At 39.6% G+C, this 24,407-nt stretch overlaps 1 protein-coding gene across 1 annotated transcript in view; it reads right to left on the minus strand.

Moving 5' to 3' along the window:
* adamts3 (ADAM metallopeptidase with thrombospondin type 1 motif, 3) overlaps positions 1 to 24,407 on the minus strand; it is a 110,411-nt gene that overhangs the window by 9,734 nt on the left and 76,270 nt on the right. The window contains exons 9-20 of the mRNA XM_077715577.1: positions 22,824 to 22,967; positions 20,415 to 20,547; positions 19,002 to 19,115; positions 17,182 to 17,327; positions 14,334 to 14,509; positions 12,293 to 12,426; positions 11,078 to 11,201; positions 8,374 to 8,454; positions 4,392 to 4,555; positions 2,564 to 2,720; positions 2,317 to 2,449; positions 1,114 to 1,321 (exon numbers count right to left, since the gene is read on the minus strand). Coding sequence (XP_077571703.1) covers positions 1,114 to 1,321; positions 2,317 to 2,449; positions 2,564 to 2,720; positions 4,392 to 4,555; positions 8,374 to 8,454; positions 11,078 to 11,201; positions 12,293 to 12,426; positions 14,334 to 14,509; positions 17,182 to 17,327; positions 19,002 to 19,115; positions 20,415 to 20,547; positions 22,824 to 22,967 — 1,714 coding nt within the window. The remainder of the gene's footprint in view (positions 1 to 1,113; positions 1,322 to 2,316; positions 2,450 to 2,563; positions 2,721 to 4,391; positions 4,556 to 8,373; positions 8,455 to 11,077; positions 11,202 to 12,292; positions 12,427 to 14,333; positions 14,510 to 17,181; positions 17,328 to 19,001; positions 19,116 to 20,414; positions 20,548 to 22,823; positions 22,968 to 24,407) is intronic.

Genomic DNA, 24,407 nt, shown 5'->3' on the forward strand with positions numbered 1-24,407 from the left:
GAAAGGAAACCTACAATCAATCTCGTATTTATTAATTAATTTATCTACCTATCTATCTGTATCTGTCTGTCTGTCTCATGTCCCTCATCAACCGCTTTATCCTCATCAGGGTCGCGGGGGATGCTGGAGCCAATCCCAGCTCTCTCCAGGCCAGAGGTGGGCGACACCCTGAATCGGTGGCCAGGACACAAGGAGATGCAAACATGCACACTTACACCCATACCAAGGGGCAATTTAGAGAGTCCAATCTGCCTACCACGCATGTTTTTTGGAACGTGGGAGGAAACCGAAGTACCTGCAGGAAACCCACGCAGGCCCTGGGAGAACATGCAAACTCCACGCAAGTGGACCGACCTGGACCTGTCTGTCTGCACGCCCATTTATTTATTTATTTATTTATTCAATTATTTCCAGTTAATTTTATATAGAAAAAGAAAAAAAATCAACATCCACCAAATATATCCTCAATCTTTCAAGGACTACAGATTTTTTTTTTTATATACAAACAAAGATGATCAATGGTCATTTAGGCCTTCTTAGTCAAAATGGATTGGACGACAACTGACGTCAATGCTCATTGAGTTAAATTAGTCCTAAATCCTGTAGTCACTGTGGCCCTTTGTGGAATAGTTTGGAGACCTTTGACTTAAATACTTGTGCGATAAAGATGAATTTAGCATCCCTGACCTTCTAGAAATGAAATACCTTGATGAAGTCTTTCAATATTTGCAAATATTTTGTTTTTCCCGTTCATCAAAATCCCATTTAAAACTTTGAACAAGTTTCAAAGAGTTACTTAGTCCTTGTCAATGTGGAGCTTTCAAGATTACAAGTTATTGGCAGCAACTTTTAGAGATGAGGCAATTGCCGCCCGGGGGAATTCTCACTCTGCCAACCTGGCACAAGAATCTGCTCACTGTACGTCACCATCAGGCAAACATTGAAGTTGATTATTATCGAGAAATCTCACATGAATAGCTAGATAATTTGGTCTTACATGGGTCACTTCCCTTTCAGGGTCAATAACTTGTTAATGAATTGACTGCCATTGATGGGACTAGACCTACAGATGCACAGATATTATATCCATAAAACAACAATGGAAAAGCTTACCTCAGACCATGCTCCGGTCCTCCAGTGTGAGGGGCAGGCTATGCGGTTGCAGGGCCTGCGCGTTTCAGGCCGGTCAGCACCGCAGTATTTGCTGTGCACAGAGCGATTGGCAACGTCATGTAGCAGCTGGACACAGCGCACCGTACGTGTCTGGAAACCCAAGCTGCCGCACGTTCGTGTGCAGTGCTCCCACTCTTCTGCAATCCACCTGAGTGCAAAATAGAGGAAAAAGATTGTGGTTAGATTTAACATCAATTCTCTGAATAAGCGTGGGCCTAGAGAGCATTTTTGAGTGCTTGGAGGTCTGGAGATCCTTACACGATAGAAAAGACTCATGTCATGGGTCATGCCAAGTGGCCAGGTGTCCCCAACTTTTCATCTTATTTTCTGAACCACATTTTCCTCACTAGGGTCGCAGAGGGTGCTGTAGCCTAACCCAGATGACTTCGGGCCAGAGGTGGGGGACACCCTGAATTGGTGGCCAGCCAATCGCAGGACACAAGGAGACAAACAACCATTCATGCCCACACTCATACCTAGGGGCAATTCAGAGTCTCCAATCAGCCTACCATGCATGTCGTTTTGGAATGTGGGAGGAAACCTGAGTACCCAGAGAAAACCCACGCAGGCCCAGAGAGAACATGCAAACTCCACACAGGTGGACCGACCTGGATTTGAACCCAGGTGCCCCTCTGTGAGGCCGACGCGCTAACCACTTTGCCGCTGAGCTGCCCTCCCCAATAATACTGTGATTTTTCATAGTAACACACAGCCTAATTCCAAACCGATAAATGAATGCGGTAATCAGAATCTTGTTAGATGTTGACGATTCTAATATGATGATATGGTTTCCATGGTGGTTGAGTACCCTGAGAAAACCCGCACACTGGGAAAATATGCAAACTTCACACAATGCTACCAACCCGGGATGGAACCCTGGACCCCACAATTGTGAGTCCGGTGCACTAACCACTCGTACACTGGGCCGCCATATATAGTACTTCTTAAATCAAAATTGTTTTTTTAATGAATATTGTAAATGTATTACATATTTAATGTAAATGACAACTGTACAATTAAACTGACCAGTATTGCCACTGCAGATCGTCCTATTACGATCACTACATTTGCTACTAGTCGTATTATAACATTCAAGACTGGTCTTTTATGGGTAACTGACATTTTAGTAATGACACCACTCACTGGGGCTGCGTGCATTCCTGCAGGTTGCACATGCGACGTATAGGTTTGGGCTTCTTGCCGATGTCACAGTAGCCTCTGTGGACCATCTTTGTGTCACCCTTTTTTCGACAACCGTACTTGGTGTACTGATATCCTAGAACGATTTCAAAAATAATGCAAGGTTTTGTTAGAATACTCACGATTTAATATCCAGTAAGCACGGATTGAAGTGGAAATTAATGTTTTGTCTTGTAGCTGCATCCTTTACCTCCGGCGCAAGGCTTCGAGCATGGAGACCAGCTCTTGAGCGCCCACTCATACGTGTCTTCCTGGATGACGTTGTTGTTATTGACAGGCACCGAATCTTCGTGGATGATGTACTTATACATCAGAGTGGAGCGCGTGTCATTGTCTTTCGGTATGATCTGTAAGATATGAAGAGGATCAGTGTTAGGAAACCACAGATTTATTCACAAAAGGCACAATTTGCACTTTGTAATATGAAATGGAAGACAAGATTTCATTTGGTGTAATGAGGTCAAATGTCACCGAAATGGAATTGGCTGCTCAGGCCAAGATTTACTCTCTTGGGTACTCTTGTTTCTTCTTGACTTATCTTAAAAACACTCACATTTCTGACCCCTGTGACCATGAACCTTAAAATCTCCCATTTCCAACTGAAAATACAGGGTAACTCCTCAAAAAACTGCAAATTGGGATAGGCGTCATTTCATTTCTTTCATTCTCCTAGTTCGTTCTTGACTTCTTTGTAATATAAAACTGAAGAGCTAATAAATCTTAATAAGGTCACAAAGGTCAGAAAATTTCTTGATAAAGGATTCGCCCTGAAGTCTCCAAACCAGCCCTTGTGTCTCCAAACCAGCCCTCGAAGGCCACTATAGTTTCCCATCGATCCGTCTCAGACAGTTAAAGCAAAGCGGTTTCTGTTAAAAAAAAGCAGGACCTGATTACAATCAATTGATTAAACTTATAAAATGCCATATTGGTGAAAAGGTGTCCCCTTGGTTGGTTGGACTACAATCCCGCAAACACTGCGGACTAATTCAGATTTGCCGGGTGGCTATATGGGATATGATGCGAAGAGAAAGGGTCAAAGGTCATAAAGATGACAATGGCTTGAATTCAAATTTTAACTCATTTGCTGCCATTGGCATTCATTTGCTTCCATCTCTCCTATTTCAATTGGATGGGTGATAATTTCTTTTTAATTCACGGAAGGATGATTCAACGCTACATGATCGTCTAATACCTAGAGATGAGTTGGCCTGTGCGGGCTTTTGTGTTTTTTTTTTTTTTTTTACGGTTCACCGGTTTCCTCCCACATCCTCCAAAAATGCATAATAGGTTGGTTGAACGCTCTAAATTACCCCTAAGTATGAGTGTGAGCATGAATGGTTGTCCATGTCCTAGTGCCCTGTGATTGCCTGGCCACCGATTCCGGTTGACACTCTACTGGTGTCTGTAGGATGCTGGGATAAGCTAGAGCACCCCCCGTGACCCTTGTCAGGAAAAGTGGTTCGGAAGACGAATGACCCAATACTTTCTACCGCACGGAATGAGTTTAAGACATCCAGTCTTAGACATTACTTTCTGAAATAGAGCTCATACTCTGCTCTGCAAACTAGAGTCTTATTTTGTCCTTTAATCAAGTAATCTGTAATTAATCTATATTGAAGGTGAAACCGCAAGTGCTCCTTCTCTAATTCCTTTTCATGTTTGAATGAAACCCTCTTGCCAATGACTTCTTGTTTGATTATGTGTGTCCACATTGCTCATTCTATCAGAGGATTTCTTTGTTGCCTCATTTGCACCTTGAACAGTCAACATAAGTACTTGCAACCACAGAAATTTGTATATTTTAGGTTCTCTTTAAGATATAAAAAGTCTTTAAATGAAAAATTAATTGAGAAATCTGCTGTTAGCACATATTAATGACACATGTTATGAAATGAAACAGGCAAAGTCAACTGCTGCTGTTGGTACTTATGTCACATGAACGAATCAGTAAAAACGCGAGATATCAATACTTCCTGAACAAAGTGGAGACCCTATTTGATAAATAGATTCCTTCTTACCAGAACCACTACTGGGTTGTGTAGAGGTCCATCGGTGTGTATTGTCTCCACATCTTCGTCAACCATGTAGTGCCACTCCACACCCAAATCGATGAAACTCCTGGACTTTACCTCCTCTCCTTTACCATTGAGGATGTAGTGACCCGTTGCTTGGTTCTTGATTGCTGTAATCAACGTTTTTATTCAATCAATCAATGATTACAAATCAATTATGCAGATGGCCAGACTATTCTAACGAGTTTTGGAACTACCCTGCTGAGGAACTATCCACAACATTGCGATGGAAAAAGGATGGATTTACATTACATGAAATATGATCAGATGGTGCAGAGAAGGTGCCCAAACCGTAAGCTCAATGACTGCCATTGACAGAGATGGACATCCAATCTATTTTCACTGAGATGAGCAAATGGATATTCAGAATGAGACAAAATAGATTGGACGTCTATCTCCGTCAATTGAAGAAAATACTAAATGGCATAGGGAGGTGCCCAGAACATTAATATACAAAAAACAGAGTAACAAATAACTAGTGGTTATGATGTTTAATACTAAAATGAGACATTATTAAGTACAACCCGGGCTGCGCGCAGGGGAGAGAGAGTGAGAGAAAGAGAGAGAGAGAGACTGAGAGAGACTTGTTGGACGGCAACGCGCTCGTAACAAAACACACGTAAAAATAAATTTAACTTAAATGAAGGGTTCTGGTGGAGTTGAAGGCTCCCCTTTTTCAGATGCTTGCTTTGCTCTTAAATTCATGGAAATTCCACTGGCTTTTTCGTATGTTATCAACTCGGTCACGCTATTAGCTGGGTCACGCGTTCTCCCGCGAACTCTTTATCTTTTATCAAAAGGCTCTCCATCTTGTTATGAATGTCACTGTGCAGATTGGAAATTATGGTTAATGTTTGCAAGGCTTGATATCCTTAATAGAGTCTTTCTGCTTTAGGATGGTACATATTGTTGAAAAACTGTTGTATTGCCGTGCCAGCTCCGTCACGCATTCACTACTCATGTTTTTTTAATTAGTTCGTGCCTAATATCGATTGTCATTATACACTTTTTCTTCGCACTATCCTTCATTGCACCTGTTTGCAAAAAAACATGGAAAAAATGCAACGCTTCGCCCTGTGCTCGTAGAGATCTTTTTACAAGGGAGAGTGCGCTAAAATCATAAGCAGCCTCTCGCGCCTAGCTGTCTCATATGCTCGTATCTCAAAATTTGTATCGTATCTCAATGCAAATATTTGTTCCGTATTTTACCAGTATCTATAATTGCTCGTATGTTGGGCACTCATATGTTAAGGTATTATTGTATGGTACATAGAAATCCGCATATCATTGAATAACCTTTTCCTCTAATCTTTGGTTATGAAATCAAAAACTGATCCTATTTTGATCACGTTAAGTTTAAAAAGTATAGGAGTCCCGTTTTCCTTCAAATAAAATACAGTATACCCAGTTGCCCCCAGTGCTTTAAAAGCCCGGCAGACAGACAGACCGGGCTTTAATTCAAAATGTGTGCCTGTTTATGCAGCATAATGACAAGCATAGGTAGTGATGATAGCTAGGTATGCTGTGGAAAGAAAAACTTAACAAGCTCGAGATAAAACTACGTCCAATTTTGAAAACAGCATGCCATTTTTACTTTTATGCAGCATGAAAATCTAACATATTTCTTTTCACCATTGAATCTGATGTAAATGTGGATTATTAATGTTCCATTAGATGCATTGGTTAACTTGATTTAGTATGTCCATAGTGCACAGACTTAAGTGACTGTGACCTGTAATTCAAGCTCTAGTGGAGAGCAGCGGGAGTCCGACAACATTATTAAAGCTGTAGCTGACTCAATAAATAACATCAATTAGCATTTTTCCAAGCTTAGACATGATAAACATAATGCTAAAAGCAAAGTGACTGTCAACGTCTCATCTCAAGGCAACGCTAATATCTATCTTCACATTCAGTGAGATCCCTTCTGATATTGAAAACAATCAGTCAGTCCTGGATTTTAATCAAGATTATTTCCCAGGGTAAAAAAAAAATAAGGCACCAATTGTGAATCCCTGGGGCCACACGCCATTTCATCACAATGCTGTTTGAAAGAAAGTAACAAGATAAAAATGATGTTTTGACTTACTGACAATCAAATCAGAGCCTGATCTGAAATTTACATAGAGGAATTCATTAGCTGCGGGAAGCGTGTTTACTACAGCTTTTACCAATGTCTCAGCCTCGTTGATTCATTATAAATTTGAAGTTTGTAGACACGGTTATTCGTTCAAATAACTGATAAGAAACTTTTTTTTTGAGCTGCGTATCCTCACGAGAGTTGCAGGGGTACTGGAGTCTATCCCAGCAGGCAGTAGCAGTGGTATACCCTGAATAGGTTGCCCGGCCAATCACATGACACATCAAGACTGGCAACCATGCATGCACACGCTCACACCTACAGACAATTTGATTGATGGCAGGCAGCGCCGGGCTAGTTACGCTAGCTACTAGGTAGCTAATATTTGCGAATGGATTGTGGCCTGGACATCGACACAGCTTTACAAAGCGCGGCTGGCAGCGCCGGGCTAGTTACGCTAGGACACCGAACATTAGGACTTTGATGGATTTGTGGTGATGACGTGAGTACATTGTAAAATGGCTAAACATAGTACAATCGTACTCAGTTTTGCTTCAATTGCCTTTTTAAAAACGTGATTTTAGCGTGTGTCCGTATGCTTAAGCTGATGTATGTTTTGCCATGCCTGGCTCCGTCTTTAAAAACGGTGCGTCCTTTGCGTGTGTCAAATACAGAAATAGCACTTGTTTCTGACACCGCGGCTTTAAATGTAATGCGCCATATATATATATATATATATATATATATATATATATATATATATATATATATATATATATATATATATATATATATATATATATATATATATATATATATATATATATATATATATATATATATATATATATATATATATATATATATATATATATATATATATATATATATATATATATATATATATATATATATATATATATATATATATATATACACACACTTGCCTGGAAATGTATGCTTGAATTGAAGTTGATTAATCAGTCGGACATCCATTCCATCTGAAGTGGAAGTTTGTTCATTCGCAGCTACCCCTCCCACTTGAAATGAATTGTACATTTATTCTAATCATATATTTAAAATGTGTTGAAGTGGTGTCTGACAAGCCATGATAGCAATGACCTAAAAAAAAATTAAGTATAATTGTATACAGTATTCCCTCGCTATTTCGCGGTTCAGCTACCGCGGACTCAGAGCTTGGCGGATTTTTTTTGGAAAAAGAAAAAAAATACAAATATTACATTGAAACAACATATTTTAGTTTTTTTTGTTATAACATGAATTTCACTCTCTCTACCCGTATTCTATATGGTGTACTATATACAGGGGGGTAATTTTTTTTTTTGAAATTAAGAAAAATATAAATTATAATATATATATATATATATATATATATATATATATATATATATATATATATATATATATATATATATATATATATATATATATATATATATATATATATATATATATATATATATGTATATATATATATATATATATATATATATATATATATATATATATATATATATTTTTTTTTTTGTTCATCAAAACGTGGTATTGGTACAGTATCGATTCCACGGGAGGCAAACAAATCCCATTAATGACACTATAAAAATGTTGATGTAAATTTCCTTTGTGATTTCATTCGCATTTTTTAAAGGTCCCAATTGCCTCGTTAACCCATATTTTATTTAAAATAAAAGCGAGATCCATTAAATTTACAAGGCCTTCATGAAAGATGTATAAGAATTTTCCATTTTATAATTTTCCAATCAGCTCGTTAAGTAGATAAGAGGATGGGTCATTATCCACTCGCTAGCATGGCGCCGTCACACTTACCAAGAATTTGAGGGGAGGCCTCGTGTTCTTGGACGATCACATGTCTAGCTCCAGGAGGAATAAGAAACATCTTAAGGTAGCCTTTGGCGTGGGTGGGAAAAGAAAGAACAAAACAGAAACACAGACAAGGCGGATAAGATGAGCGGATAGCACATTTGCAGGGGTGGACATCTCGCATGCTTTGCTCTACAAAGCAGCCCCAGAAGAAGAGGTGAAGAACGACGTCATTATTATAAAGAGGTTTTCATTCACTCATAATGGGACACTCAGGAATATGAAAGAGGCAACTTGCTATATTAAAATGATGTGTTATCCCTGCCAAGGAGGCTGTGTAATTTGGCACACAAGCATATTTTGTCACGAAGCTTCAGTTGTTTTTTTTTAAGTATCCCTTTCAGGTGTGAATGAAAACCAAACATAAGCATCAACCCCCCACCCCCCACTCAACAACACACAAAAACATACTTATTAGTAGACTAGTGGGGCAGCAAAGTCTGGCAGGGATGTCCACCGCTCTTACAAACTTCCCTTGACTCACCCATGACATTTCTAAACTCCTCGCTCTCATTTAAAAAGACATTTCGAGCTCCTTTGGGCAATGTGAAGGCTCCTCTGGTTTTCCCTTTTGGAATGAAACAAAGCTGTTAATCTGTTTGAGGGCGTCCGGTCGGATCCTATCGGATCACAGTGGCATAGCGAATCACTTGGCCCCATGACGCCTGCGAGGAGAATTTGTGAGACGGATGTGGAGCCGTGGGACACTATTAGCGAGGTTGCAACAGGTGACAAAGTATTGTCTAATATCTAAATTTGGACTCAGCTGCCAGGTGGGGTTATAAAGGTGAAATCTAATAAAAACAATAGAAAAAAATAATTCAACCCCAATCACAGAGGAACCTCTAAAGTTGTTTAATGCCATAAAAAAGGCTTTATTAATTCATTGGGTGCCATTGATTGCGCCGGAGATCCAATTCATTGCATTCATTCAAATGGATTGGACGTCTAGAGCTGTCAAAGGCAGACGATTTAATATAATACTGTATTCAAAAAGCAATTGCAACTAACTGAGTTATCATAATTGCTATCATTTGTTTAAGTGCTTTAATGTTGCTAATAAGCATGGATATTATGATTTACATCAAGTTTCTTAATTAGTAATTATTGCCTCCATTTGAATTAGGAGGAGAGAAATCACTTTCAATGTGTCATTGTTGCACATAGTGTCTAATATCCCTTAGATGCCTTTTGCGTGCTACCATAATCTGATTGATGTAGGCTATTAAATCTCCACAAGTTATTTTTGTGAACAGGATCAACAATCATTACATTGCATAGACACAAAACACGGGATGTTTTAGCCACTATCAATATCTGAGAACCTCAGGATTATTTTAAATGTCTATCTGACACTTTAACTTTACTTTGTGTAAACTTTAAAGTTGCTACATGCTTGGTTTAATTCCAGTAAAGTTTGACACCAGTACTTGAACTAGTTTCAAATTTTGTCACAGGAACAGTGCCTTTGCTTGAGTAGATGATTATAATTCGTTTTTTCACTCCTGTTCATTGCATAGCGCTGGATTCCTGGCTGTCAGTTACTCTGAATTCATTATTGCTATTGTGGAAGGTGTTATGAGTATGTAACAGATAAAAAGAAAAAGCTTCAGTTTCTAACTTGAGAAAATGAATGTCAGCGATAATAAATTACAGCCAAGTTTTTGAAACATGGCCTCAGTCGTCAATGTCGCAAAGCCTGCCTGAGAAGGGGAGATAAACAGAAAGACGGCGCTTCAATTAAACTAACAAATAAAAAGCAAAATAGGATTGAGCTTGAAAAAAAGGAACGCAGGACTTTTTTTTCCCCTGGTATTAATAAGGCTAGTAATCCTAACAATTTTGGCAATTGTCTCACTTTTATTCTATTAGGTGTCATTGGCTTGGTAAACCAATTAAAAGTTAATTCACAGTAAATTCAGTTAAACTTGAATTTTTTGTTTAGTAAATATCGTACAAAATTTATTATCAGAATACTTTGTTACATAACAACTAAAAAAACGAAATATAAAAATGTACAAAGCTAAAAATGTGACAATCTTAAAAGTAAAGAGTATTTTCAAAGATTTACAAATAGATAGAAAATTAATTAAAACTAAAGAAAAATATCTTTAAAAACATTTAAAATGAATAATACATTTTAAAAACAAAAAATGGAGACATTAACTTAGAAAATCGTTTCATTTAGTTTTTCGCCAAAAATATTTTCTTTAGTTTTTTTTATTTTAACCTTTGTATTTTTAATTAAATTACGGTATTTTCCTCAAATGTTTCTTTTTTTGTTATTATTTTATTTTAGATTTTCCATTTTTTAGCTGTATTCTAATTTCACTATATATACATATTATTATTATTATTATTACCATTATCTTAACTTTAGTGTACTTTTGTGTTTTCCCCTAGTGACTAGGGCCTAGTGTCTTTGGATGTACATATTTAAATGAAACTTCACGCATGGAGGGTTTAACCTTTTCATTCTTAGATAACTAAAACTGACAGAATAAAAAGGATAACAATAGTAACAGCTTGTGCTATTTTATTTATTTCCAAAATGGTTGGTGGCACGTTGGGCTTGTATAATCATTATTAAAACTTATTCACTTTATAAGTAGCTTATTCATTTTTTTAAAGCAACCCTTGTTTTTCTTACCTGCTTTTTTGGGGGTCCGTGTGAAGGTTCCCTTGACGGTGCGGCAGTGGGAGTTGTCGCCTCCGCAGACTCCACACTTGTCTTCCAATTTGTTGGAGCCAATTACTCTGTCACAACCGACTTTCTGATGAACCCCAAAATGTGGAGAGAGATTAGAAAGCGTCACCTTCAGTCTCATTAAGTCAAGATTTCAATCAGGGCCTTGAACCTTTGAAGACCAATTACTAAAGACAGTTTAGGCTAAAGATCTTGAAAAGGAGGCATCTGAGGATACTTTGATGTTACCATTTATCTCCTTATAGGTTACTCATTTTGATCATTTACATTACTGATTGGATGCAACTGATGACGCTAGACATCTAAGCCATTTTGACTGGGAAAGAGCAAATATTCGTCCCCTCCCAGTCAAAATGGATTTGGCGTCAGTCAATGACACAAAAACATGACCAGCCAGATCAACTGGTTGAAATGAATTTGATATCTAGCAATGTCAATGGCAGTCAATGAATTAATTCATTTTACAGGCCACTGAATGTGGAATTTGGTATCACTTCCTTTGATATTTTGAGTGATGTGGAAGGCGAAATGTCCTTGCAACACTTTGGTTGGCTCCAGAGATCGGGAGTGAGTGTTTTCGCCCTGCCCCAGCCAAACCATTTGCTGGCTGGAGTGTCGGAGCTGGCATGAGGATGGAATGAGATTCTGGGGGCGCCCCCCCCACACCTCACTTGTTTTGGGTGGGACCCTGTCCATCACCCCTCCTGGTTTCGCATAGTACACTTTGTAAATAGACATTTAGGGCACACATCATGTTCCTTGGGGGTGGAGAGTTACATCCTTGATCCCCAACTCCCCTACAATTTTAATAGACCACACAAACTAGGAAACGGGTGGGCAAGGAGTGGTAAGTCATTGGATGGGCTTGGCATCACTGCAATATTGTTTTCCCATGATAAAGACTAGGTAGAGTAGGTTATTAAAAAAATCATGTTTTCGCTGCAACCACAAACACTTGGAGCGTGAAGCCAAAGAGATTTTGCATCATGAACATTTTTGTTTCAAACTTGCAACAGAGGGTAACGCTCAAATTGGCGGATGGGGAAAAAATAATAATAATATAAGGGGAGCCCCAAAACAAATAAGAAATTGAAAGATTGAACAGTTTTGTTCCTCCTCCTGCTTGTCTCCAAACAAGTTACAAATGAAATGTCTTACCACACACTCGCCGCGAATGCAGACACTGTAGGCGTCCTTGTAGGAGCATCGCGTCCCATCGTGTACCAGTTGCTTCATGTACACTACATCACCAGTTTCCTTGGACTGGCAGTACAGGTGGCATCTCTTGTTGCCTACAACACAAGCATTGCAGGCATTAACATTAAATTAATTGAGCACAATTTTATTCATTGATTTTCTGAACTGCTTATCCTCATAAGAGTCAAGGGGATGCTGTAGCCCAGTGGTCTCAAACCGGTTCCACATAGGGCCGCAGTGGGTCCTGGTTTTTGTTCCAACCGATCCAGTGCCGACATTTTAACGAATCAGGTGATGAATCACCTGACTCTAATTAACTGATTGCACTTGCAAAAGGCATCCTTGTTGAGTTGGAATGAAAACCTGCACCCACTGTGGCCCTTTGAGGACCAGTTTGAGACCACTGCTGTAGCCTATCCCAACTGACTTCGGGCACGAGGTGGGCGACAACTTGAATTGGTGGCCAGCCAATCTCAGGGCACGAACCGACCGACAACACTTGGATTGGATTGTACTGGATAACTTTTCATCCCGTATTTTGGAAATTTCGTTGTCACAGTAGCAAGACGGTGAGGATACAGAAATAGGAGGGCATTTTAGAAATAAATAGATTGGTAATAAGTAAGTTAATAAATAAATACATGAATAAATACATAAATAAATAAGCGTGTTGCCGAAATATATAAGCATACATATACATAAGCATATATATATATATATATATATATATATATATATATATATATATATATATATATATATATATATATATATATATATATATATATATATATATATATATATATATATATATATATATATATATATATATATATATATATATATATATATATATATATATATATATATATATATATATATAAATATATAATAGTTGTTCATTGTTTTCAAATGTTGTTTCATGCCTTGTCTCAAGCTATCCGTGGCCTCATGTGTCACTCACCTGTTTCATATGTCCCATTAACCTGTGTAAGTGTATTTAGGTTCTCATTCTTTGTTCAGTTATTGTTGTTTTATTGTGTGGGAGTACTACTTCCCTGTCACTTCCAAGCCATGTCTTTTTTTCCAAATGTTGGCTGCCGTGGTTTTTGATTTGCACTCGGTTTTGGGTCTCACTCAATAAAGCTTTCTCTGCAATTGCATCCATCCCCTTTTTTACCGCCTCACTTGAGAATTTGCATCAACTATGAAATGCAGGAAAGGCCACTGTGTGTCTTCTGCTTCAAAATCTATCACATAAGGAAAGCCACCCAAAAACTTTCCCTTCAACTTTATGGCACTAATTCCAGCAATGCAGAACTCGAAAATAATGTCAGTATTTAATTGGCTTGAAGTGATGAAAAGCAGAGAATATATTTAAAAAAATATTTGGTATAGGTTGAAATTTGAATTCAAAGAAATGTTAATTTTTTATGTATAGTAAAAGACTAGCGGTTAGTGAGGGTGAAGGATGAACAAAATAGGAAAGGGTTACGGAAAATACAACCATTTTTCATAACTTGGTTATAGACAATGACATGCCTCCTTTTGGCATTTTATATGCCATAAATCCAAGTCAGAAAAAATAAGACCGTTTGTGAACAGTTGTGGATCTTTTCATCGAATCAAATCAGTTCCATTTATTATATACTGTATTGCGAGATAATGGCTAAGATGTTGAAGTATTTGCAAATAAATTAGGTCGTAAACAGCCTGTAGTTGTGGAAAATGCACCTTGTACTTTATCATATGTAACTTGTACTTGTGCAAAAGAGAACTTGGGTAATAAAGCAATGGTATTTGTAGCAGGATGATTTTGTAGCCATGGAAAACAAAGTTGTAGTCATATGGACAACAGCAGCACTTTTTAAACTACATATTATAGCTGTTTAGCCCTTTCCACAGTACATGCAAATGTGACCTTTCCTTTACATTGCTGCCTGGCAACACCTTTACATAACGATGCCCAGACCCCAAGGATCCCCTCCCCACACCAACTCACCATCCGGATGCTCGTAGGGTAGCCAGTGGTGCTTGGTGCTTTGAAACTCGAAGTGGGTGTTGCGGAGCTGACACTGCTGGGCTCGGAAGTCCTCAAAGTGCTTCGGGCACTCGTCCGTGTTGCACAGCTGATACTCAAAGTTGACCCCTGGGCAGTCCTGCCCACCGTTGATGGGACTTTTAGAATTTAGGAAGAAAGGAGCGTTAAAACGTGGCTACCGAGTTAGCGTTGTGCCTGAAAACCAAGTCAAACTTAACCTTCAAGTTATGCAAATATGTGAGTTGCCCTTCTGGCTAGCCCACTATTAGTGGCTACCTTTGTTATATTAAAAATAGATTGTTTTGGGTCCACTGGGCTTCATTATACAAGTGTCCTAAATCAAATGTTCCCCCATTGGCAGAATGGGGGAACATTATATTTTCTATTCTTCTGTCAAAATATTACAAATGTTCCTGTTTTAGTCGCTAATCATGCATTTGTTCATTTCCCAAAAGACTTATACTCATACGGGTCTTGAAGGGTGCTGCAGCCTATCCCTGCCTACTATGGGCACCAGGCAGGGACACCCTGAATCAGTTGCCAGCCAAACACAGGTCACAAGGACACAAACATCGATTCACACAAATATATATTTTTAGCGGTAATTGTGTTGGACACCCTTAAATGTTGGGCAACCAATCACAGCGCAGAAGGAGACAGATAACCATTCGCGCTCACACCATACCTAAAGGTTGTGGTCAAAAGTTTACATACACTTGTGAAGAACATAATGTCATGGCTCTCTTGAGTTTGCAGTTATTTCTACAACTCTGATTTTTCTCTGATAGAGTGATTGGAACAGATACTTTGTCACAAAAAAACATTCATGAAGTTTGGTTATTATATGACTTTATTATGGGTGAACAGAAAAAGTGATCAAATCTGCTGGGTCAAAAATATACATACAGCAGTGCTAATATTTGGTAACGTGTCCCTTGGCCATTTTAACTTCAATTAGGCGCGTTTCGTAGCCATCCACAAGCTTCTGGTTGAATCTTTAACCACTCCTCTTGACAGAATTGGTGGAGTTCAGTTAGATTTGATGGCTTTCTGACATGGATTTGTTTCTTCAGCATTGTCCACAAGTTCTCAATGGGGTTTAAGTTATGACTTTGGGAAGGCCATTCGAAAGCCTTAATTCTAGCCTGATTTAGCCATTCCATTACCATGTTTGATGTTTGTTTGGGGTCATTGTGCTGTTGGAACACCCAACTCTATCCAAGACCCAATCTTAGGGCTGATGACTTTAGGTTATCTTAAAAAAATTGAAGGTAATCCTCCTTCTTCATTATCCCATTTACCCTCTGTAAAGCACCAGTTCCATTGGTAGCGAAACAGCCCCACATCATAATACTACCACCACCGTGCTTGACGGTAGGCATGGTGTAGTTGGGGTTAAAGGCCTCACTTTTTCTCCACCAAACATATTGCTAGGTATTGTGGCCAATCAGCTCGATTTTTGTTTCGTCTGACCACAGAACTTTGATTTGTTGAATCTTCACTCTCCTGACCAATTTTCTCTCAGCAGCAGGTGAGAGCTTGCATTTTCCTGATCATGGCAGTGACAAAACAGTGCCATGCACTTTATACCAGTCATGGGCCGTCAGGGCCTTCAAGGCCTTCTCTGCTGGCCTAAGAAATATCTGAATCATATATTATAGTTTGTCCATCAATACTTATTAAATAATTCCAAATTTTCTGTTAGCTTCATTTCATTGGTTTTCCCCCTGGCTGCACTGCTTCCAGGTGTGTTTTCATATTGAAGCATTCAACGAATCACTGGGGCTGATTGGACACATAATTGCCCCTAGGTATGGGTGTGAGTGTGCATGGTTGTCTGTCCCCTTGTGCCATGCGATTAGCAGGCCACCGCTTCAGGGTGTCCCTTGCCTCTGGCACGGAGACAGCTCGGATAGTCTTCAGCACCCCCCGTGACCCGAATGAGGATAAAGCGGTGCAGAAAATTAGGTGTGGGCAGGTATGGGTTTTATTCCCACCGGTGGTGGTATGATTATGAGTGTAAATGGTCAATTGTCTCTCTTTGTCCATCACCTGGCTGACTGGTAGACTGCCTTTCGCAAGGAGTCAGCTGGGATGGGCTACAGCAGGGGTGTCCAACTCTGATCCCCGAGAACCCCTATCCAGTCTGTTTTCCATGTCTCCCTCCACCAACACACCTGAATCAAATAATTGGGATCGGTATGAAACTTTTGGACAGCTTGCTGATGAGTGGATCATTTGATTCAAATGTGGTAGAGAAGGGAGATATGGAAAACAGACTGGATAGGAGCTTTCGAGGATCGGAGTTGGCCCACCCCGGGCTACAGCAACCCTAATGAGGATGTGTGGTATGGAAGATGATGAATGAATGATATAGTGATGTAAAAATAAAATGACAACTAGTCAGTAACTGAATGAACCGACCAAATTATTAATTTTGAGATGTCTCCCAGTCAGTTTACAAAATAGTTTAAAATTGAACCGACATGATCCAAAATCTACAGTCAGTGGCTAAAAAATTGACAAGGACTAACACATGAATGCCTCATAATTAACGAAGAAGTGAATACACAACTAACCCATTGCCTACCATGGAACATAATAGATCATGATAGAGGTCCAATCCATTTGGAATTGGACAGGTGAATGAATGAAAGTCATAAAGGATTGGATACCCATTTTCACCAATGGCGATTAATATGAAGCACACATTTTAAAGTTCATCAAATTTCATGATGTAATCTAATAAGGATGTGTAAAATAAATAAATGAAAAGACGAATGTTAGCATGTTAGCATATAAAACTCACGCAGGATTGTTGCAATTGCGCGTCCGTAGGCGAACACCGGTTCCGCAGGAGCGTGAGCAGGAGCCATGTTTGCTCCATGAGCCCCAAGAGCCATCTTGTTTCACCTGACTGGGGTTCTTCCACATGCAGTGACCCTTGTAGCACCACTAATGGGGTAAAGAATAGAAGTAAACAAACAAAATGCTCTAATTGTGTTACTCACCCTGTCCTTTTATTCATTTTCTGTACTGCTAATCTTCACAAGGGTCGTAGGTCATCCTGTCCTGTCTTGTTGTACGCCTAATTAGGTGTTTCCTCGCCCCATATAACATTAGTATTTTGTATGTCGTTTATTGTGATGGGTGGATGGATAGATGACGGATGATTGGATGGATAGATGGATGGATAGATGACGGATGATTGGATGGATAGATGGATGGATAGACGGACAGATGAATGGATGGATGGATTATATTAGATTATATTAGAGTCAAATCAAATCGAGTAGATTAGATAGAAAGACCCAATCATGCCTACATGTTTAGACCAGTAAAAATAATGCAAAAATATTGTAACCTGTAAGTGGGAAATTCTAGTTTTTTCAAGAAATGTTTGTGTTTTATATTCTGAAGTTTTGATGTGTTACTAGCATTAGTTTCTAAAAAGAAAAGTAGTAAAAATGTTTGCCTAGTGGTTTAATTTAAAGCAACCTAACGGCATGGCCTTACTCATAGCATACGTGAGTACTGGATCTGGTCCTATTTGTTCCGATTTTCATTCATTCATTAATTTTCTGAAAAGCTCTATTCTCACTAGGATCGTGGGGTGTGCTGCAGCCTATCTCAGCTGACTCCTGGCCACCCTGAATCGGTGGTTAGTCGATCGTAGGGCACGACGAGATGGACAACCATTCAAGCCCACATTCATACCTTAGGGCAATTTAGACTGTCCAATTAACCTATCATGAATGTTTATGGAATGTGGGAGGAAACCATAGTACCTGGAGAAAACCCAGGCAGGCCCGGGGAGAACATACAAACTCCACACCGTGTGGACCGACCTGGATTTGAACCCCGAAGCCCAGAGCTCTGAGGTCGACGTGAAAACCACCGTCAAGCCGCCTGTTCCGTTACTTGGGATTCAAGTTTACAATTTCATGACAATATGACAAAAAGTCTTCAGAAACTGATGTTTCCTTTTAGGAGGAAGTCTGCCAATTTTGATCCAATTGAAGACTCTCTGCATTAAACTAATATATTCATACACATTACATACAATAATTTCCACTTCAGAAGAAGCAAAAACATAAAACGTACTTTGGATGTTTTGAACATTTTGAGGGCGGCTCAGCGGCTGAGTGGTTAGCGCATTGGCCTCACAGTGCTGGGATCCTAGTTTCAAATCCAGTTGGATTTTGCATGTTCTCCTCGGTCCTGCCTGGTTTTCCTCTGGGTACTCCGGTTTCCTCCCACATTCCAACGACATGGATGGTAAGGCACTCTAAATTGCCCCAAGTGTGAGCGTGAATGGTTGTCTGTCTCCTCGCCCCCTGCGATCAGCTGACCACCGATTCAGTGTCCCCCTGCCTTGTGCCAAAAGTCCGCTGGGATAGGCTACAGCACCCCCCACGAACCTTGTGAGTATAAAGCGGTTCAGAAAAATAAATGTATGAATGAACATTTTGACTGAAACCATCTTTAGAACAAAATATGATTAATAATGTGTTTTGCATTTCAATTGATTTCATTGATTTTGCTGCTTAATTGATTGATTGTCGTTTCAATGTATTGTTACATAATAACAAATTTCAAATATGCTCTTAACATATAAAAGAGCCATACTTTTCCAGGTCCACATTCGGTTCCATCAAGTGGTGGGCCCTTCTTTGTCTTGCAGAAGTAAGGGTTGTCGGGGTGGCTGCACCATAGCTGCTTGCATGGGTCAAATGTGCGGAACTAAAAGATGCAAAGTACGAAAAAAACAACAACAGAATTAAGCAGAGCAGATTTAGTTTTTTTTCACTTGTCAAAATGTAATTCCTTTTGGACATTTGTGGTGACACATTTTACGGAGGATGCGACCAAAGCAAGAGTGGATTTGAAAAGGCCTTCACAGGTGGAAAAGCTCATCAGTAACTTCTAGGGAAGAGGATTAGAGGACATTATGAGATATCCTAAGGTGAGATGAGCATAGGTAAACTGCACTCGCAAATGTTGGCTGGGTGAATTGAGCATAATTCATCCAGCGCTGTCGGTAGAAAGTAGCCAAATGGCATCATGTGACTTTGTCAAGCGTGTAATGGAGGTGTGATTACAGCTTAAAGTAGATGGCATGGCAGAGAGTGGCAGTTAGAGCAAATAAACATTGTCTATGTGGGAAAATTGACAACGGAGCCAGTAACTGCTGAATAGGAACACAAATGAATGTGAATTTTGAATGTGAAATGAGTGAATAACAAAGAATAGTTTTGTAAACTTGAAGTAGGTGTAACAAGTGATTCCCGTGTTGATTTATGGCGGTCGCTGCAACAGTATACCGTCCCTCTCGTCACAACACTACCACTTTAACACAGCTGCTTGGTCAGTGGTGAAATCTTGACTGCATGGATGTAAATTGACATTTGTTCAATGACAAAAATATTTATATATTGATTCATTGTTAAATTTTGATTTTGTTTGCTGTTTTATATATTATACAAAAGATTGTAATTTGAGGCGGCCCGGCATGCATATTGATCATTTTTAAGAGAAAAAAGTACTGGGTCATTCTGCTGAGAGCAAGACACAGAAACATGCTGTCTTATCCATTAGAATTATATTCTGACTCAAATGGGTAAATCATGCGCAATTGTGTTGGCACAAGAAACATGCTCAACCCATTAGCAGCAAAGCTAGGAAAGACCGTGAGTTTGATAGACCCCTGGCACGATGACCTGCCTACATAATTAGCGCTTACAGTTTTTAAAGCCTTGTTTCATTGGATTGCATTTTTTAATTCATTCAAATTTGGCAGGGATGTTGTCTTTACTATTGCCAATTTGACAAATTATTTATTTAAATTTGACTATGCAGGACCTTTCAAGAAAAAAATTGTGGTATAGCATTTGAATAGTTAAACTTTCAATGGGCATTGATTGAACTTTTTGATGTTGCTAGTCGTCCAATTAATTTTGACTGAGAGAGGCGAAAGAGGAAGAATCATGCTGTGTGAGCGACGTTTACAAACTAATTCTGTCAGGTTGCAGCGATACTCACTGAGGTGCAAACTTTGTATCCCACGCCAAAATCGAAGCGACACTGCTCGTCCATGGAGTAGTTGATTCCGGGTAGCTCTGGAAGTTGCGGCCAGTCGTGCTTGAAGGGGTCATCCAACAGGCAGTCGTAAGTGCTGGTGGCGAGGTTGGCAAGGCAATAACTTCATCAGTTTGATCATTCACTGTTGATTATTTGCACAATGAGACAATACTGCAAACCACGTTGTGTTTAATATGGTCTTTGAGCATTGTGCCCGGTGGCGCGAGTGGTTAACGGGCTCTGAGGTCCTGGGTTCAAATCCAGGCCATGTCCATCTGAGTGGAATTTGTATGTTCTCGCCGGGCCTGCATGGGTTTCCTACGGGTACTCCGGTTTCCTCCCACATTCCCAAAACACGCATGGTAGGCTGACTGGACACTCTAAATTGCCCCTAGGTGTGGGTGTGAGTGTGCATGGTTGTCCGTCTCCTTGTGTCCTGCGATCGGCTGGCCTCTGATTCAGGGTGTGTCCCCCGCCTGTGGCCCGGTGTCAGCTGGGATAAGCTCCAGCACCCGCGCGACCCTAATGAAAATAAAACGGTTCAGAAAATAGGATGAGACATGAGATGAGTACTGACTGCCATGATAAATTGACTACAAATCAAATCCAATGACCAGCTACTTTGATAGTTATCAGGTCACATTGTCCAACAAAAAACAGTTCAAAATATAGATTTTGCCGTGACCGGACTTTTGGTCGCCGTTTTTTTGGTAGCCGGTCTTTTAGTCACCGGTCTTTTGGTCCCTTTTGGTCGCCGGTCAAATGTACTTAGATAATAAACAGTACATAGATATTAAACAGTACTTAGATATTAAACAGTCCGGCGACCAAACGTCCGAGCGCCGATATTGCAGTCCATGATAGCCAATATTCTATTGTTATTTTTTTATATTCAATTTTATCAGAACAACAACATCAACAACAATAAACAGCGCCCTGCGATTTGATGGCTTTACCCTACCTGGTGCCTGAAGTTGTCTTATGGGAGCTGATATTTAATGTCCTACAAAAATGGAGACGGATGTGTGCACACACATTTGTTATTTTCTATAACTCACGTCTAATTGTTAAAAATCAGTGTGTGGTATCATCACAATGCATACGCATTTTTACACGGGCACAATATAACTCTCAAGAAGGACTCAAGTGGATAACGTAATGTCACCATCAGGAGCTGGCCCCCCTAAAATAGACATATTAGGAGTATTTTTCCATATGACAGAGCACTGTCATCATTTGCTTAGCAGGGTGTGTCTGATTTTCCAACTCAGAAGCGAGGTGACATTAAACAACTCATTGGTACTTTGACATCACTTTCCACTCCATGCACACTTGAAATTGCTTTGAAAACAAAAAAACTCCCACCACAGCGTTGCAATCTCAGCTTGTGAGTTTTCTAGTTGAACGTGCACAATGATCGATGGACTCTGCTGCGCTCTGCCAACTCGAAAATTGATTACTTTACAGCTGGACAGAGATCCGAATGCAAAGACGTGCATTGGCACTCGAGCCGGTAGTTTTTTTGAAGGGTGTGGATTGAAAGCGACCGTTAATTCAATGACTGCCATTAACAGCCTAAGAAAATTGTTTATTCCTTGCCCGACCTCCCACTTTAAATGGATCTGAGGTTTGCTTGTAATAAAATCAGTGTAATTCAAGGCAGTAGGATGATAGCTGCCGTATATGGAAGTCGGTGAGTTAAGCAGTCGGACCAACCCATGACAGATGTACTTTACATTGAATAGTATGCAGAATTTAAATGGCTGAATGAAATGAATATAACTCAATATTTTGCTCATACCGAAGTACATATCAAATAAAAGTGTACAAAATACTACTTTTGAAATTATTATGTGGTTCACTCGCCTGACTTTGGTGCAGACAAGCATGGGATAGGTCGGTGGCTGTATGATTGTGAGTGCGAGTAGATGTCTGCCTCTCTGTATGCCCTACGGATCATTTGGCGACCAGTCTATTGTGTAGTCTGTCTTTTGCCCGAAGCCAGCTGCAATAGGCCCCAACAATCCTTGCAAAAATGTATTATCCGATTGTCTAATATTCCACCTATCCGAGGTCGGGTCGTGGTGACTGCAGCGTAAGCAGGGAAGCCCAGACCCCCCTCTCCCCAGCAACTTCACCCAGCCCTCCCAGGAAGTTCAGAAAGATACTTCTCCATTTGGGGCCTTATCCCTCACCCGGAGAGGGCATGCCAGCTTTTCTGACTGTGGACCGTGGTGTCAGATTTGCTGATTGTCATCCAAACTGCTTCACCCTCTGTTGTGCATTGTTCCAGTGAAAGTTGGGGATCGCGGCCTGATGAAGCCATCTTAGCCAAACCATCTGCAAAAAGCGTAAAAATATTAGACTCACCTGATGTATCGCTTGAGTTCTTGTCCGCTGCACATGGACCAGTGGTAGCGGTGAAAAGCTGCCTGGACCAGAGGAGCCATCACGCTGCCCATGGTGGTTTCGTCCCCACAGCGGTTTCCTTGACCGTCATGTTCCATGCCCAACCTGTGGAAAGTTGCAGTTTGGTAAGCTGGAGTTCCATGTATCAAGAGGCTATGCCTGAAAGCATTTGGGTTGTTCATGGTTATAATTCATGGAAAAGCTGTTCATAATTGTTCTTCAATGAAACTGACTGTGCTGATATCCCTCGAGATGCCATATCTAAAAGTGTTCCAGTTTGGGTTGGGTTGAGGCATCCAATGGTCCTCGAGCTTTAAATTGAAGTGAATTTACCAGTGATAGACGTCCAATCCATTTGAAGTGGGAGGAATGGCATCGTATGAACAAATGTTCATTTTAATTAGTTTATTGAAAGTGTATATGTTAAAATCAATCATATATTAAACTGAAGGAAGGCAGGTGGACGAGTGGTTCGCGCGTCGCCACATTGGAAAAACATACAGGGTAGGCTGGTAGAACACACTAGGTATGAGTGTAAGTGGCTCTTTGAGCCCTGCGATTGGCTGGCCACTGATAAAGGTTGTACCCCGCCTGGTGCCCGAAGTCAGTTGGGATAGGCTCCAGCGCCCCCCGCGACCCTTGTGAGGATAAGCGATTCAGAAAATGAATGGATGGAAAAACACCAATAACAACAACATTAAAAATACAAAGAATAAGAAAAGTAATTTTTAATATATGAAAAAAGTTAAATTAAATTTTATTCTAATATGCATAAACTTCATTTGAGTATTTTTAAAAATTATTTTCTTTTCTTGTTTTATCTAGATTCTTTTTTTACTTTAGGTTTTCTTATAATTAGCTGAATTGCTCAGTGTAAATTTCTATTTTTTAGTAGTTTTTAAATCAATACTATCATTATGTGTCTATGTATTCGTCCTTCCAATATATTTGTTACAGTTAAATTATGCGGTGGGGTTGCATCAAATGTGGTTGTTTGACATAAAGAACAAGACAAACAGACCTTATCTTTCCATTAGTCATTTTTTTAGCATGCAATCCTCGTCATGACAGGAGACAATTTTCACACACAAGCGCGTGACAGATGTAATGCTTTTCCAAATTTATACTTCTATGTTTTTGACAATCAGAAGAAACAATATTGTCATTCTATATAAAAGTGCATACAGATTTAAAATTGACTTTTGATTGAATTATCAGTGCAATCATCTACAGATGGAGAATTGGTTGCTTGATGTTGATTGATGTTGTCCAAAAAAACATACGTGCATTAGATAAAAACAAGAAGAAAAAAAAAACATTGTTTACTAAAGATTGTTAGTTGTGCAGTGTGGCATGGTGGCTTTGAGGAAATGTTTCTTTGTTTATATGTGCCCAACAATTGGCAAAAATAGGATAAGAGGCGAAGTGAATGAGTGGGTGGCACCTATGCCTATTCATGAGCATTACGATTTTCCGAATAACGGAAACACTGAAATGTGAACGCTACTCACTGGCAAAGCAGTAATTTTTATGCTGACAATTCGC

The sequence above is a fragment of the Stigmatopora nigra genome, chromosome 4 (genome assembly GCF_051989575.1).
Source record: "Stigmatopora nigra isolate UIUO_SnigA chromosome 4, RoL_Snig_1.1, whole genome shotgun sequence".
Lineage (NCBI taxonomy): Eukaryota > Metazoa > Chordata > Actinopteri > Syngnathiformes > Syngnathidae > Stigmatopora > Stigmatopora nigra.